At 41.8% G+C, this 18,317-nt stretch overlaps 1 protein-coding gene across 3 annotated transcripts in view; it reads left to right on the forward strand.

The window, feature by feature from the left end:
- arhgef4 (Rho guanine nucleotide exchange factor (GEF) 4) overlaps window positions 1-18,317 on the forward strand; it is a 64,399-nt gene that overhangs the window by 41,252 nt on the left and 4,830 nt on the right. For 2 of the 3 annotated variants that reach the window (XM_044104563.1, XM_044104562.1), the window contains 7 exons: window positions 10,717-10,896; window positions 11,063-11,263; window positions 11,738-11,917; window positions 12,040-12,272; window positions 15,337-15,466; window positions 15,577-15,708; window positions 17,673-17,916. In XM_044104563.1, coding sequence (XP_043960498.1) covers window positions 10,717-10,896; window positions 11,063-11,263; window positions 11,738-11,917; window positions 12,040-12,272; window positions 15,337-15,466; window positions 15,577-15,708; window positions 17,673-17,916 — 1,300 coding nt within the window. Of the gene's footprint in view, window positions 1-304; window positions 1,393-10,716; window positions 10,897-11,062; window positions 11,264-11,737; window positions 11,918-12,039; window positions 12,273-15,336; window positions 15,467-15,576; window positions 15,709-17,672; window positions 17,917-18,317 lie in introns of those variants that run through there. The other variant, XM_044104564.1, reaches the window with a different exon arrangement.

Below are 18,317 nucleotides of genomic sequence, written 5' to 3' on the forward strand. Positions count from 1 at the left end.
TCATTATGTTATTATTAACATTGAATATTATATTCCCAGCAACCATGCAGTTACAAAACAGCACACACTTTTGTTTTAGATCAGTTTTTTTTTTATCCTGCATGGCCTCCTCTACACCCTGCCCCTCCTCCTGTCAGCTCCTTACCCTACCCCCACTCTACTTGAATCCCTCCCATGAGTTGTTATGCCCTTGTCTCAACCAGTCCGGTATCCAGGATGTGCTGACACACTGCACATTCTGATTGGCTGCCAGTGATGCAGGGGTGGGCACAGTTAAAAAGGAGGAAAAAAGACTCCCAATTCTGGTTGTTAGATGGATGGTTGAGGTAGCACAGATTCACGCAGCTCTGAGCTCCATTTTAGAGTGAGCTCATAACAGAGATAGAAGGTAGATTGAGAGATAGGAAGAAGCTCAGAGAGAAAAAATGTTCAGCCAGTCTAGAGCATTAGTAGGACAGAGTGAAAGAAGAATGTGCTAGAAAAGCATCGGACTGACACTAAGAAAAAGAAGAGAACAGAAACCAGGGGGCATGATCATGTATCGAGGAGAAGGAGTATCCCATCCCCCAGTTTTCATCCTCACATCCTGACCAAATGGAGATTGAGACGAGGAGCTCAAAGGACAAGAAATCCTAAACTGGCTGCAGAGCGAAGAAAACAGAGGGGAGTTTCCTGAGCTCTAAAAGAAGAAAGAATCATTAAAGGAACGAATGGTGCTGAACATACATAAATAGCTTTGCAGATTCACACACAGATATAGATAGGCACATAGCCTCCACTGGCAGGCCGGGGCAACGCTGAGCATCGGCAAAGTGGCAGGAGAAGCAGGGGAGGTGACTGTCGGAGCCGAGCGGAGGTGGCTATCTGTTTTAGAAGACGACAGAGGTAGTCAAGGAGTGGGACAAGCTGACGCGGTGTGGTGTGGAGGCTCAGTGCTCAGAGAAAGGCGACAGGGAACAGGTGCTGAGGAGGAGGAAGAGGAGGAAACCAGGGGACTGATGGCTCGTGGCAATGGCTCTGGGCGGTGGAACAGGCAGAAGATGGGATTCTTTAACACCCTTCTGCGCTGTAACCTACCCCCAGATACCCAAAAGGTGGTTGTGTTTGTCATCATGATGTTGCTTATTATCATAAATGTAGTGCTCATGTTCCTACTCGCCTTCCAGTAGACTGCACACACACCTATCCACTTTCTCTCTCTGAAACACATGCTCAGACAGAGACACATATAGACTGTTACACCTAGATGGGTGATGAGGCGAGCAGATGAACTGAGTCACAAGAAGAACCACCGTATTATGAGAACACTGCTTGGATCGATGTGGGTGTTCTGTGGTGTCCATCATGCCAGCAAAACTCATGTGCAACTGGAGGAATGGAAGATCATGTAGAGTAAGGATGCATGATGTTTCTTCATATGTATTATCCAAAATAACTAGATTCTGGTAAAAACCTAAGCCTGTTGGTTAGCTGCTCAGAATTGCACTGTCTGAAATCCTCAGTGATTATGATGATGGTGATGCAGTGGGTTTTCATCTCAGCTGAGCTTATTGTATTGTTATATTCTGTCTTACAGCTCCCTTGAAAACAGTACAAAAACATACACCTCCATATGATGAGGTTGAGGTGCTGAACCAATAATCTATAAAACATACATTTTGCATGTAGTTAAGGTTCCTACAAAGTTTGGTTTAAATGCAAATATTCAGTTTATGAATGAAATGAAATTCTCAAACAATAGTTACTATTAAGTAATTTCATCTTGCTTTGAAGCACTGTTGCACAGAAGATCAGCAGGAATTTGTTTCTGGTCAAAAGCCCATTTCAGAAAGTAGCTATTCAACAATATAGCTCCTCATTAAATGTTGTAAAAGCATACAACTTTACTGCATACTTTTTATATCACATAAATGGATCCACTGAGATCAATTGGTGTCCTTTCAGATTATGCAGCTTTGGTTGATGAACCAAAAGGGCCTGACTTGTAAACTGCAGTATTTATCTGAACTGTGAGCTCTCTGTCCTTACTGCTGTGCTTTAAATATAAGCAAAGTTGTGCACTGTTATCAACAGTTGCTCAGACCTTAGCTGCTGAGCAACTGAAGGCACTTTTCCACTAGACTGCCTCTAACTTATATGGTCCTGATCTGACCTGATCAGATTTGTTTCCATTAGCAGATCTAGCGCAGTTCTGCCTGGCTTTTCTCAGATTTTTGTACCTACTTCCGAGATAGTAGTAGCAGAACCGTGACAAGTGCTGCTCATTACCGAAGCGATTTGATTGACAGCTGACTGCATTCGTGGATTGGCTCATGATTACCTCATGGCAAACTCTAAACAACATTATAGTTTAGCTGTGGAGTGCAGACCGTCTGCTCAGTACGGAGGAGTGTAATTAGGAGTATTATCATGAGCAGCACCAGGAACATGTTAAATTTTGCAGCAGAATGACCATGGTTTAGCAGCGCAGCAAGCTGCTTGTTTCTCTGAAGAATGGGCAAAAACAAAAACAGAGAGAAATAATGCAGCTGTGGTCTTTTTCAGTCAGAGCTGCAGTTTTGCTCTGACAGTGTGAAACACCAGAACTATATAATATTACCTTGAGATGTGAATTTTACTTTCCCTCTGCATTAAAAAAATAAATAAATATATTTTCTGTGTAGCTATTGGTTTACATCTTTTAAATTCACTACCTAAATCCAGAAGGTTGCACAAAAATAAAGTGAGAATCTAATTATAATTCTATGCTTAGCAAAATAATCAGCTGATCTGAGTCTTCATCATTACGTTTAGGCCAACAATGTATTTCTATATGATAGAATAAAATCTGGGTTTATTTCAGTTCATCAGAACCACAACCTCGAGGTTCTCCATTGCTAACATCAGCAGAGTTGAGCACAGCTGTTGCCTGCTCATGGTGCGCCCACAATAGTGAGGAATACATCTTATAATGGTTGTGGTGTAGAACCAAACCACACACTTACCGGTTAGTGTCTGACTTGCCATTGGAAAAGCACCTATACGTTCTTGACCAGATATGGTGAAGAGACTTCACCTACTATTCAGTTGATAGGGTGTAAAGAATATGTGTAGATGAAGGAACAAAAAAAGGATCTGAAAGGAACCTTTGTAAAACAATCTAAACTTGTGCTAGTTTAACCATTTGAATGTAAAATATAAAAATGGAAGAAAACGGGGAAATTTCAATTTTCTTTCAAATATGTTGAATCAGTTATTGCTGGTCATTGGCTCTTAGGTAACTATTGCATGATGAAAATGCTACTGTTTGCTTCTCATCTTTTAAAGAGAGTTATTTGGGGAAATAACTGCCCTATTTCTTAATGCCTCTTATGATTGTGTTTTTTCCTGCTTCTCTTGCTGTCATGTCTCAATGTTTTGACATTTACCAGGAGATATTTTTTTAAGTCAAGCTTGATTGAATAAAAATGGTTTTGAAAAGTATTTTGGTAAAAATAGCTGTACCAAAGAGGGAATGAGATTAACTTATTTAAAGTGCAGTTGCTACATACTGCATGACTTTGATCAGGTTTGAAAAAGATCTCCATATAGTGGTGATCTTTTTCACAGCTCTAGCCCTCAGCTAGATGTGGTCTCTAGCTGAGGGCTAGAGACCACAGCTGCCTGCAAATAGCTGAGAGCTATGAATACTTGAGACCCCCTTTAGAACTGCCTATTTTAATTGTTGAAATTCTAAATATACCTTCATTTGTATTCAACTGCACAGTGGAAGCTGTCATAGCACTATTGCAAAAGCTAACATTCACAGTCTCCCTTGCCTCCACTATTGGGGGTATATAGTCAATCAGTGTCATGGAATGCTGTTCCTGGATTAACTGGTTAGCAAATGCCAGTGTTATATCATGTCAAGTAGCTCTGAATCTAAATATTTCACCTTCCCCAGCGGAATTTTCTTTAGAAAAATCTGCGTATATGCTGATTTTCTGTGAACAATCTAGTTTCTTTCCAGTGAAAGATCTGTGAACAGATGAGTCATCGAATAAGCGGATGTCCATCGAATTGGGTTTGGTGAAGTCATAGTCAAGCAAGATTATTGTATCTACATTTACTGTTATGTTGAAAGGGCTAGCAAAGGTAATAAACACAATTACTTTAATCAGCCTGAACAGATTAATAATTTTGTTCTCATTGGACTTTTGGAAATTTATAACAATACAGTTTCTATTTTCCAGGCTGGTAAATCATTTTATTCTCCGTATATCAGGAGTCTCAAACTCTAGTCCTCGAGGACCACTGTCCTGCAGTTTTTAGATGTGCCACAGGTACAAAACACTGGAATGAAATGGCTTAATTACCTCCTCCTTGTGTAGACAGACTATTTTTAAATTTATGTTTATGAACTGCTTTTTCCTTTATAAGACTTGGACATTGCTTAGCAACTAAAGTCTGAGCAACTGTTGATAACAGTGCACAACTTTGCTTAAAGCACAAACAAATACATTTTGCAGAATGTGCATCAATATTGATTAATAAGGCAAAATCATACGTTATATATAGCTCAAATACAAAGATTTGATTTAATAAATATCTTAAATGTACATGAAATTATTGTATGAAGTCTTGAACCCTAACTCAGTTGCTTCACACTGTCCATTAACTGCTCTGTTTAAAAGAGCTGAAGTTTTTAGGGATGCATTTTCTAAACAAATTTTGTTCAACTTATGCCTCATTCCTCCATGTTGTGTCCATGAAATGTCTCTCAACATGGAGTTGGAGTGTGAGACCCTGATCTAGTAGGTGCAAGTCAAGTAAATACTGAACAGCAGAATGTGCAAAATAGTACAAAGCATTTCAAATATTTATCTATTCCAAATGTTCATCTATAACTGAATACAATAATCATCTTCTAAAAATAATACAGAATAAACTAAAGATGGATGTCTGAGCACCAGGCTACAAAAATATATTGATTCTTGATATTTTTGGTTTTTGTTGGGGGGTTTTTTCAATGAAATGAATATTTTATAATTATGTGTGCCACAAATTATGTGTGCTAGAAAAGACCCATTGCTGCTTCTTTTGGCTCCATATGTCAGATAATGGGGGTAGGTGACTGGGCAGGAGTTGTGTGTGTGTGTATTTTAATGCAATAAACACTGACATAATGTCTTTTCTTTGCACAAGCCTTGTGCAGCTGTTTAGCATAGCAGAATAATGTCTACCACAGAGACTGTGGTGTCATGTAATGATACTGGAAATTTTTTGAAAAGGCTTCAGTGGCTAGATATGTATATGTTGCTTAGCAACAGGCACATGGCCTGTTTTTCTCATTGGCATGAATGATTACACCAGTGTAGCTGAAAATTAGATCATACGGAAAATAATAAGCATGGTAGTGTGAGAGATATTTGCAGGGTGTCTTTTGACACCCTGCAAATCTGCACCATCATAAGGAGCTGTGTATTTGCAAGAAGAAAGGTTGGCCAGCATTACAGAGCAGTTTGTTAAGCCTGTAATGAATCTGTTAAGTGTGCATAGACAATTTGAGATTTGGTGACTGCAGGACTTTCGTCATCAACATCATCTTCTTTTTCCATTTACTTAATTTTATTTCATACTTCTTCCTCCCATCAATATTATCCTGTCTAAAGTTTCGTTTCCATTGACCATTGATTTTTCTTCATGTAATGTCACCATAATGAGATAAAATCTAGGTTTTAAAGATCTTACACAGCACATGCAATTGCAAGGTACACAATTCTGGTCAGAGATTTACATTCACTTATCCAAGCATGGGATTTGAATAGTTCTCTAAAACTGCAATGAAATAAGAAAAAAAAGAATTGGACAAACAAATTCTAATTTGATATGAATTTTATCCAATACAGAGTTCTCATGTGACGCCACACTACCGTGAACTTTGTAACTGAGAGCCGTCTTGACAGGCTCGTTTCTATGACAGCAATAAACAAGCCAGAGCTCACCTCGTTCCATCCATCCATCCATCTTCTGTTCACCCTTGTCCCTAATGGGGTCAGGAGGGTTGCTGGGTCCAATCTCCAGCTACGTTCCGGGTGAGAGGCGGGGTCACCCTGGACAGGTCACCAGTCTGTCACAGGGCAACACAGAGACATACAGGACGCACAACCATTCACACACACACTCACACCTAGGGAGAATTTAGAGAGACCAATTAACCTGACAGTCATGTTTTTGGACTGTGGGAGGAAGCCGGAGAACCCGGAGAGAACCCACCATACACAGGGAGAACATGCAAACTCCATGCAGAAAGACCCCGGGCCGGGAATCGAACCCAGGGCCTTCTTGCTGCAAGGCAACAGCTCTACCAACTGCACCACTGTGCAGCCTCACCTCGTTCCTATTTAACCTAAGATAAACAATATAAGTGCATTACAACTGCTTGAGTACTCTACCCACCCGTGACAAATGTCAGTGATATTTTCTGTAGTTCTTACTGCCAAACTAGCAAAACAAACTTAGTTAATATTATTGGATCCACTACGCATTGCGCACGGGAGTATGCATAGTGTGCATCCTTACCAGGTGTGAGTAGAGGGAGCAGAAGGCAGAATTACCATAGTAAGATGACACAATCATTCTGGTTCAAACTTGTGGGAACTATGTATAGAGGGTTTATTTATTTGTAAACACAGCAGCTGTGTGGGCAACTTGACTGCAGAAAGAGGAGACTGTGGACATCAGAAGAAAAAGATGAAAAAATTATTTTAGTCTTGTTTTATTCTCAATGTCTTTCAATCAAAACCAAAAATAGAATGTAGTACAACTGTGGGTGTCTTCTCACTTCACCTTCTCCCCTTCACAGTAAGAGTATACATTCGGGTGTGAAATATATACATTGTATCCTCCACACAGCCCCTCCTGAACACACAGAATGCCACAAACACAAAACATGTGAAACAACATCACAACTACATAAAAGAAAACACACAAAAGAAAAACTAAATAGCAGCGACAAAAAAAGCAATTGAAATACCTAAAGGTAAAAACTAGGGAGTTTAATGAGTCGGCCACCACGGCTTCTCTTAACAGGAACGGGTTGAAATTGAAAGAGACTCTCCGGATCGACTGCTACCAAACTGTCCACCCGAGGGGGACAAACCAGCTGTAAGGGGACGACCCGGAAGAGTGGGTAAAGAAACTGGGGGAATATCACGGTGAGGCGGCTGAGCCAACTCAACTGGGTCCCCTGGTAGCACATGAGCTAGCTTCAAATGGTCCACCAAAATACTCTCCTCATTACTCTGAACTCCACCAAAATCTCCTAAGGTCCCCTCTCCAAAACATGGAATGGACCATCGTAAGGAGAATGAAGTCATGGCAGGTAAATACATACTCGGCAGACATTAGGTCCTTTGGCACAGACACCTGTGGAAGGCAGTGATGTGCTGCCAATGGGGCAAAAGATCTAGATTCCCCAATTAGAACTGTTCTACTCCTCTGGGAGTAGAACAGTTCATGTGCATGTGGAGTAGAAGTCCACATGCACGTTCAAACTTCTGTTGTGGAACAGGAAAGTGCTCCCGTGGAGCCTTTGTGTGCCATTGCACCTTGGCGCGCTGGCAAGCCAAACAGGAAGCCGCCCATGTCCATACAATTTCATGGAGTCCTGGCCTCACAGACTTTGCCCCTAGCAGTTTAACAGAAGCTTTAATGCCTGGGTGTGAAAGAGAATGAACTACATCAAAACCTGCCAACGCCAACTAGTAGGGACCAAAGGCCGAGGTTTGCCAGTCGAGACATCGCATAGAAGGTTGTGTCACACTGATGAAAGGAGACCTCCTCTAAATGCAAACTGGATTCAGCCACTTTAAAGGCCAGAATATCCTGGTGGGTCATTTGGCCTGTGGCCATGCTGAAGTAGTCCATACCTAAATTCACAGAAGTAACCTTTACTCAGGACAGACAGTCATCCACCAGATTATTTTTGCCAGCCACATGCTGAATGTCATGTCATGTCCAACATGAAGTGGAAATGGTGTGTTGCCAGAAAAATGGCAAGCAGTTCCCTATAAAAGGTGCTATATTTTTTGGGGCATCCTGGAGTTTCTTGCTTAAGTGTCAGGGGTTGCCCAAACCCATCCACCCATTGCTCACAAACTGTCCCAACTGCATAATCAGAGACATCAGTTGTTAGAATGGAATCCCGAGAGGGTGAAGGCATTCAATGATGCCAAAAAGGCCTTGGCTAATGCTGGCCCATCCATCTCCAATGGCTCATGTGTCTATCTGCTGATAGAATGGAAATCCCTTGTATTTTGCCTCTAAATGCTTCATACAAGGGGTGCATGAGGTGAGCTGCCCATGAGATGAAATGGTTATAAAATTTAACCACCCCCCAGAAACCTTTGCAGGTGCTTCAACTGGGGGAGTGCTGGGAAAAACAGAAACTGCTTCAACCTTTGCAGGTAGGGGAACTGCCCCTTGAGAAGACACTTTGTGTCCCAGGAACTCAACAAAAGGCAGACCAAACTGAAATTTAGCTGGGTTCACGATCAGGCCATGTTCACTGAGTCTAACAAACAGCTGAAGAAGGTGCATCATATGTTATTCTGCAGAGGGACTAGCCAACGATATATCTTCCAAATAGACAAACTAGAACAGCATACCCTGGAAGACCAAATCCATAAGCTACATCTGAAAAAACTCATAAAGACCAAAAGGTGTGATACGGCTTTGGGTACATCCAAGCAATGCACTGGAACCTGATGGTAGCCTCGCACCAAGTCCACCTTAGAGAAAATGATTGCTCCAGCCAGGCGGGCAGAAAAGTCCTGAATGTGAGGAATTGGGTACCTGTCATTAATGGTTGCATTGTTGAGGCACCGAAAATCCCCACAGGGTCACCAACCCTCGTCTGCTTTGGGAACTAAGTGCAACGGAGATGCCCATGGACGTTTGGAGCGGCGTACAATGCCAAGATGCTCTATGTTTGCAAACTCCTCTTTTGCTATTGCTGACTTTGCGGTGTCTAGGCGGTGCGCTCATGAAAAACTGGTGGACCGACCGTAGGTATACAATGTTCAACCCCATGCTTTGCCACAGTAGCAGAAATTGTGGTAACTGTTAAAGATGGAAACTCTGCTAATAGATGATGATAATCATCACTTGTGGCAAACATGTTGGGGAGGGGTCGACGGGATATGTATCAAATAACAGCATCTATTAAACAGCTATTAGCAACATGCACCAATAACCTAAAAGCACACAAAAAATCTGCACCCAAAATAGGTAGACACAGAAGCTATTACAAAGTCCCACTGAAACTGATGTCAGATGAAATGCACAGTCACCAACCTTGATCCAAAACTGCGAATCGGGTTGCCGTTGGCCGTATCCATCGGTGGTTTTGCACAAAACGTCCGCCACCAAAACTGGCACGACGCTTTGGAGTGTCTGGTTCAGAAGCACATTCCAAATCTTTGGTTGAAATGGTGCCATAAATTACATACAGAACTGAGAAATTTAAAGAGAATGCAATGTTGTGTGTCGTGGAAAAAAAAAAAAAAAAAAACTATTTCCAAGAACTGTTAGGTGAAATCACTAAATCAGGTTTGTTCATATATTGTACACAATACAGAGAGCTCATAGACAATCAGTAATGAAGCAAGTCTGGATTAAAACCTCGCCAAGCTCTGTCAGGCAGCGGACAACACATGAGTTTTATACCAAAGATAAAGAATTAACAACAAGGGGAGAGAGGCAGTCTGGTTCTGATGCAGCTGTAGAAAACAACTTCCAACCTTCTACATGAAACCCAAATAGTTCTTTTGGTGAGAGTTCATAAGCATTTCATATGACATTACTAGCAGATGTGACCTTATTGTAATTTTTCCATGACATGTGTTAATCCTATGATAGTCTAAACAGAGGAGCCGGCAGTTTATCTTGAGGTAATAAATAAAGGTTCAGAAGTTAATTAGCCTTGTTTTTTTAATTCTGTCAGTCAAAAAAAGAAGAGTGTAGTGTGATCTCTGGTGCTTATATATATATATATATTTCTTGACAAAACCTAATAAAAATCATTTGGCATACCACACTGGAATTTGACACATTTCTCTTTCCTGTTGAGAGACGCATCCTTCACTATCTGTTTCTCTTACTACTGGCTCCACTTAAACATGAACTCTCTGAGTGCAGAACTCTCTTCTGGATGGTATTAAAACTACAGTATTGAAAGAAGATCTAAGACATGTTATTAATCTATTGAAATTAGTTTTTATCTACCAAACTATTATTCAACAATTAATTGTAAGTTGATTAATTGTTTGCATCCCTAGACTTCTACTAGGAATGCAAACAATCCCTGTCACTATGTCATGACATCGTGACAGTTTTAACAAATACATGTAATTTTTTCTCTTTGTAAACATTACATAGTGTGTAACTTTATATCCTGCTCGCATAATGTACCATGTTTAAGTTCAGTACTTTTAATTGAATCTAAAGTATAAATTCCTCATAATTATGATAATTCTGTAATATCTGAGACAAGGAAAATTTCCTCAAACGTATAATTTCACAGCTAACTTTGTCAGCTTGCTGGTTTCAGAGTCACTGTTCAGAAGAGAGATACTGCTGAACTGTTTTTTCTTTACGCCTAATCCTTGGTCTGATTGAACCAAGCAGTTTTCATGTGGTTTTGTCACATTGAATGAGTTCCTACATAATCACAGTGTTTCTGCTGTGAATCCGCAGTTGATCAGTGATGGCAGTGTAGTGTATGCTGAAGGTCTTTGGGACCATGTTACCATGGACATCCAGGAACTTGGCTTCAAGGCTGGTGATGCCATCGAAGTGATTGATGCCACAAACAAGGAGTGGTGGTGGGGCCGCATCATCGACAGTGAGGGCTGGTTTCCTGCTAGCTTTGTACGGGTGAGAGGATCTCTGCTGGCAGTACCATCTCATTGTGATTGCTAAAATATGGAGTCTCTTATTACCAATACATCAATTGTTTTTCCAACATGTTTGATACAAGTAAAAACGTATAAGGTAAGTTATATATTTTGCCCACTAAGGATTTTAACTGTGTTCCCTTAAGCTACTTGTGAATCAGGATGAACCTATGGAGCAACTTTCAACCCATCTGGAGGAGTCCCAATACGGAGATGAGGATGGAGCAGATTTGAATTTGTTATTAGGCCCCGGGTTACCCTGCAAAGAAGAGATGAGAGCCAACGTCATCAATGAGATCATGATCACAGAGCGAGACTACATCAAGCACCTGAACGACATCTGTGAGGTCTGAAACTAGACCAACTTTAATTACTTTTGGATTTGCATTCATTTCCTTTAGTGGCATTTTTTTATATAACTAATTTCTACAATTATGCAAATTACATTGTTGCTTATTGATTTCAAACACTGTATTTTTTTCTACTTGGTTTAAAAGAGAATTAATCATAAGAAGTAATATACATGTGTTCTAATTATGTTATTTATTTTATTTTTATAGTACAAAGCTCTGTCATTAGTGAAAAGAGATAATTTAACATGTGAAAATCTGAATAAAATAAAACCCAACGCTTTTAAAATGGTACTTCCTTTGGATAGACATAACTTCCTGGGTCAAAGCAATAGAGTCCAAGCCAAGTGTATGTTTCGGCAATAGAGCAAATAGGCTTTAAATTTAGAGCACTGTCATGGCAGGCAGTTTAATTATTTCTTCCTATTCGCAGATTAGGATTTTTACTGATCCTTATTCTGTTTTTCTCAGGGTTACATCAAACAGTGCCGTAAGAGGACAGACATGTTTACTGAAGAGCAGATTAGAACCATCTATGGAAACATCGAAGAGATATACAGATTCCAGAGAAAGTTCCTGAAGGGCCTGGAGAAAGAATTCAACAAGGAGCAGCCCCATCTGAGTGAGATAGGCTGCTGTTTTCTTGAACATGTAAGATAGATATTCTAATTTACTTTTAAAGCAGGTTGAAATTTCTTTTGACTTCTTCCATTAGCACACGTACTTAAGATTATCTCACTTTGAACCATTTGTCTTCATGTCTTGATGTCCAGCAAACAGATTTCCAGATTTATTCAGAGTATTGTAATAATCACCCCAATGCCTGCATCCTACTGTCCAAGCTGATGAAAGTCAACAAGTACGTGTATTTCTTTGAGGCCTGTCGATTGCTCCAGAAGATGATTGATATTTCTTTAGACGGCTTCCTACTCACTCCAGTGCAGAAGATCTGCAAGTATCCATTACAGCTGGCTGAGCTTCTCAAATACACCAATCCTCAGCACAGGTGACTGGCTTAAATTGCTGTTTACAATGAGCCAATATTCTACATCACAAACATTAATTTTCATGCATGTCATCAGAAAAACCTAAAAACCCTGTAGTTAAGTTTAGATTGGAGCTTGTTTCTTAATGTTGTACTAAAATACACTATAGCTACACTTGATATTTACAGTAATTATTTACATGACCTGTTCCACAGTACGGTACTTCATAGATGCCTTTGGAAACATCTCCTTGCTCCAAATGACCTGAGTACGATGGAAGAATATTTGTTTGTGTTTGAGGGAGATATTTATTAGGGACACACTATATTGGGCTGATATTTGATATGCCTTTTGTACAGCTCTCACCTACCAACATAGATTTTAGCTGACTTTGATTCTTCTTTGAAAACCAGAATAACTGAATAATTATACTGATACTTTCTGGGGAACTAGAAAAGTGAAGTGGGTTAATATGAAATATAGTCTGCCAGGGTTTTCCCCAGTGCAGTGGTTTCAAACTTTAGTCCTCACGGACCAATCTCCTGCAACTTTTAGATGTCTCTGTGCTTCAACACAGCTGGTTTCAATTTTAGCTCATTTGCAAAGCCCCGTTGAGCTTGGCTGCATGCTAGTGAGGCAATTTCACCATTTAATTCAAGTGTGTAGGCAAAGGGAAACATCTAAAAGTTGAAGGACACTGGTTCTCAAGGATTGCACTTTGAGACCACTGCCACAGTGTATAATAACCATGGCAAGCCGCCTGGCTTTACTTGCCCCGCCAAACTTGTAGCAGTGATTCAAGCTTGGCATACAGTAATTGGGTCCATTCAACAAATGTACAACATGACCGATAATTATCTGTTACTTTTACTGACATATTTATGAACAAACCAAGCTCAAACACAAAGATTAAACTCATAGCATTGAATAATCAAACTATGAAGATTTATTTTTGCACTCCCACAAAGTAAACTTGCCAACTTATTTAAATTTTGAAATGAACTGTTAAACTATTCACGGCTTTCAATCTATAAGTGTCATGAATTGCGGTGGTGGAGGTGATGCAGACACTGAGAAAACCAGCTTGTAGTGAAAAATAATGAATTTAATGAGGATATGGACAACGGGGAACGGGACGCCAAGACGACGTGTGTGTGACGAGACGTAGACGAGGATCTGACAAGACACAGAGACACAGGTGACACTAAATACACATAAGGTAATCAGGGAACGAGACACACCTGGGAACTAATCAAGGGGAGACAGGACAACACAGAGACTCAGACACACAGGAAACTAGAAATAAATACACCAAAAAACATAGAACCTGACAGTACCCCCCCCTTAAAGTGCGGCTCCAAGACGCCCAAAAACAGTCCAAAACACAACAAGGGGGGGCGCTGGACGGAGGGTCAGAGTCCATAACAAAAAACACACCCAACCAAGTGGGCGGAGGCCAAGAGTGCAAAACACACACACAAAAAAAAAACTACCCACAGGGTGGGCGGAGGCTCAGGAGGCAGAAACCACTGAGGAGGTCGGGGGGGCGTCCGCGGCGCCGGAGGCGGGAACCACTGAGGAGGTCCGGGGGGCGTCCGCGGCGCCGGAGGCGGGAACCACTGAGGAGGTCCGGGGGGCGTCCACTGAGGAGGTCCGGGGGGCGTCCACTGAGGAGGTCCGGGGGGCGTCCACTGAGGAGGTCCGGGGGGCGTCCGCGGCGCCGGAGGTGGGAACCACTGAAGAGGTCCGGGGGGCGTCCGCGGCGGGAACCACTGAGGAGGCGGTTCGGCGGCTGTCCGCGGCGCCGGGAAGCAGTCTCTGGTGCCGCCCGGAGGCGGCGACGGGGACTGACACTGGGAGGCTGGGGACTGGCACTGGGAACACTGGAGAGCTCGGGACTGGCACTGGGAACACTGGAGAGCTCGGGACTGGCACTGGGAACACTGGAGAGCTCGGGACTGGCACTGGGAACACTGGAGAGCTCGGGACTGACTGGGGACAGGAGCGGAAGAGAGCCGGCGCGGCGCCTCGGGGCCGGCAGCGGAGGTGTGCTGGCGCGGATCCTCGGGGCCGGCAGCGGAGGTGTGCTGGCGCGGCGCCTTGGTGCCGGCAGAGGGGGTGATGGCTCTGTGAGGCGACCAGGGGCCGGGTCCACCGGCGGCTCAGGTCGCTTTCTCGGGGCTGGCAGTGGAGGTTGTGTTACCGGAAGGCGACGAGGGGCCGGATCCACCGGCGGCTCACGTCGCTCTTTCCGGGCAGGTAGAGGATGTGGTGTTCCCGGAAGGCAACGAGGGGCTGGGTCCACCGGCGGCTCACGTCGCTGCTTCCGGGCAGGCAGTGGAGGTGGTGATTCCGGAAAGCGACCAGGGGCCGGGTCTACCGGCGGCTCAGGTCGCATACCTCCCTGGTGGAGGTAGCGGCGGGGACCAAATCCGGGGGGTGCCAACACCAGTCTTGTCCCCCGGAAGAGCTCCCTTTGCAAGTCGGCTAGGGCATCCGCCAGAGCCCTATCCTCCCCGCTGGATCTCCGCCTAGGACCGGTCTGCCTCTTAGGTGGGAACATCCTTACTCCAGCTGGATGCAGTGTGCCTCACCGTTCAGTTTGGTCGGATCATTCTGTCATGAATTGCAGTGGTGGAGGTGAGGCAGACACTGAGAAAACCAGCTTGTAGTGAAAAATAATGAATTTAATGAGGATATGGACAACGGGGAACGGGACGCCAAGACGACGTGTGTGTGACGAGACGTAGACGAGGATCCGACAAGACACAGAGACACAGGTGACACTAAATACACATAAGGTAATCAGGGAACGAGACACACCTGGGAACTAATCAAGGGGAGACAGGACAACACAGAGACTCAGACACACAGGAAACTAGAAATAAATACACCAAAAACATAGAACCTGAAAATAAGGTGGACTACCTACGTGTCTCTACTAATGGTTTTACCAAGTTTTCCAGGGGAAACCCTCTATGTTCATTATTCTATGTTTCTCTGATGAGTCTTCAAAAATAATGACCTTTAAGTAGATATTAAATATACTTTTCATGAATCTCACATTTCCTCTTGGATTTTTAGGGATTACAAGGATGTGGAGGCAGCCTTAAATGCCATGAAAAACGTCGCCAGGATGATCAATGAGAGGAAACGCCGCCTTGAGAACATTGACAAAATTGCCCAGTGGCAGAGTTCCATAGAAGACTGGGAGGTTTGAAGTGATGGATTGTTCTGAAATCTGTTGTACGATACTGTAAAGTGTACCTCTGACAGGTATGAGAAGCAAGTAGCAGCAGTGTAAGTCTGTTCTGATCCATGCAGGGTGAAGATGTTCTGGTCAGAAGCTCTGAACTTATCTTTTCTGGGGAGATAACTAAACTATCCCAGCCACAAACTAAGAGCCAGCAGAGAATGTTTTTTCTCTTCGACCATCAGATGGTTTATTGCAAAAAGGTACTTTTGTAATTTACTTTTTTTTAACATATGATTAATAAATTAGGTACATCGCTTTCTTGGCCTTGTATGTATAAAATCCAGTATCAAAGCATCTAAATATAATTTTAGCTCCCAGGAGCTCAACAAAATTGATTTTCCCATGGTACCATGCCACCAATTGAAAAATGTCCTCAATGACTTTTGAGAAGTCAACTATTCAAGTCAAAAGTATGGCATTATAATAAAGTAGAAGCAACCATGTAGGACAACACTCATTGCATTACATTACTGGCATGTTAAATCACAAAGTAGGGTAAGCAGTTAACTAGGCACATGCTGCACAGAGGTCACCAACCTTCTGCAGTCAGTAGCAACCTTCAAATTTCATGTGGCCTTAAAATTAGATCAAGAGTTCATAGACAGCTTCATTTAATCAATTGTCATGGCTGAGTAACTGCAACTCCAATTCCAATGAAGTTGAGACATTGCGGAAAAAATAAATGTGATGATTTGCCAATGCTTTTCAACCTATATTTTATTGACATTTACTACAAAGACAAGATATTTTATGTTCAAGTGGATAAAGTTCTTTCTTTTCTTTTGCAAATATTCACTCATTTTTGAATGCCTATGCCTGAAATACATAAACAAAAAGTTAGGACAGGGCAACAAAAGAAAGTTTAGGAATGCTAAAAAAATATTTGTTTGGAGTTTTCCACAGGTGGATGGGTTAATTGAACCCTAGCATAACATCCTGGCTTCACAGTAAAAGAGTGCAGATACTAGAATGCCTTCATGAAAGTCCAGGCCTGTCTCCCATTGAAATTGTGTGGTGCATTATGAAGTGCAAATTATGACAATGGAAACCCTGGACTGTTGAGGAACTTAAGTTGTACACCAAGTAAGAATGGGAAAGAATTCTACCTACGGAGCTTTGTGTTCTCAGTTCGCAAACAATGATAAGCAAGGCCCTGTCCCAACTTCTCGGGTACGTGCTGCGGACATCTAAGTCCAAATAAGAGAGTATTTGCAAAAACAACAACAAAAAACCCCAACTAAGTTTATCTATTTGAACATTACATATGTTGTCTTTTTAGTTTATGCAATTGAATATAGGGTGAAAAGTATTTGCAAATCAACATATTCTATTTAATTTATGTTTAATTTATGTGTGAATGACCATCTACCACAACCAACTAGAGTTTGAGAATATAAAGGATACAGACTGATCCAGGTGTACTTTCTATGTTCAGCCTTCATCCAAGAGCTAATAACAGCATCTTCTTTAGTGGTTTACTTAGGAGACAAGTATAGCTAAACAGATAGGCCCTGAGGTAGTTTTCAAGTCAATGGGGTGGTAGACAGCAGTTATCTACCACCCTATTCATAGCAATATTTCATTCAATTACTTTGTCTACTATGGAGACAGGGTTAAATACTGAAAGTCAGGCCAAGTATAGAGAAAGAGAACATTAAGTTTCAGTGGCTCAGCCAATTCCCCCCCTCCTGGAAGGTGTCCCAGCTAAACAGAAGGCCAAACTAGGTGTGTGGCTTTGATTAAGAGAAAAAACATATAGCTCTGGAAGAAATGAAGAGACCACTGCGCTGAACCCCATTGAAAACCTTGTGGTTATTCCACCAAATATTTATTTCTGAACTTTTAAAACATTTGTATTATTTTTTCTAAAGGAATATGAAATTGTTTTCTTTGCATTGTTTGAGGTCTGAAAGCACTGCATCTTTTTATTATTTTGACCGTCTATTATTTTCTGCAAATGAATATAAAATTTTTACCTGGAATTTCAGAGACATATCAGTAGTTCACAGAATATAGGAACACTGTTCATTTTAGTCAAACATGTATCTATGAAAAGTAATATCAGAAAAACTGATCATTTTAAGTCGTCTCTTAATTGTTTTCCAGAGCTGTATAACATTCCATTTCTAATAATTGCTTGCTAAACATTTTGTTGTCATTTTAGGATCTTCTTCGCAGGGACATACTTTACTACAAGGGTCGCATGAATATGGATTTAATGGAGGTGACAGATTTGGAAGATGGCAAGGAAAAAGATTTTAATATTACTGTAAAGAATGCATTAAAGCTTTGGGCAAGAAGTGGCAATGAAGTCCACCTCCTGTGTACCAAAAAACCAGAACAGAAACAACGTTGGCTTCGAGCTTTTGCTGATGAGAGGAAGCAGGTCCAAAATGATCGTGAAACAGGTTTGATAGTTTATGTCAATGCTTGCGTTGTCTAAGAAATTTTAAATTGAAGGTTCATGTCTAAAACAACACAAAGTAATGTGGAAAAAACACATCTCTGTCAGATGTTCAAACCTTGGAATATTGTTGTAGAACTTAACCCGGCTTTAGACTTCTGCAGAATCTTCTCCCTGAAAACTCTGCTGAGTTTCGTCATGCTGGATGTTCTCTAACACAGTGGTGTCCAAAGTTGGTCCTCAGGGGCCGGCATCCTGGATGTTTTAGTTCTCTCCCTGGTTTAACACACCTGGATCAAATGATGTCTCATTAGAAGGCCAAAGAAGAACATTGACCTGCTGAAAAGGTTGTTACTACCACCAGGCAGAGAACTAAAACATGTAGGATTCCGACCCTTGAGGACC

The sequence above is a fragment of the Gambusia affinis genome, linkage group LG21 (assembly GCF_019740435.1).
Source record: "Gambusia affinis linkage group LG21, SWU_Gaff_1.0, whole genome shotgun sequence".
Classification (NCBI taxonomy): Eukaryota; Metazoa; Chordata; class Actinopteri; order Cyprinodontiformes; family Poeciliidae; genus Gambusia; species Gambusia affinis.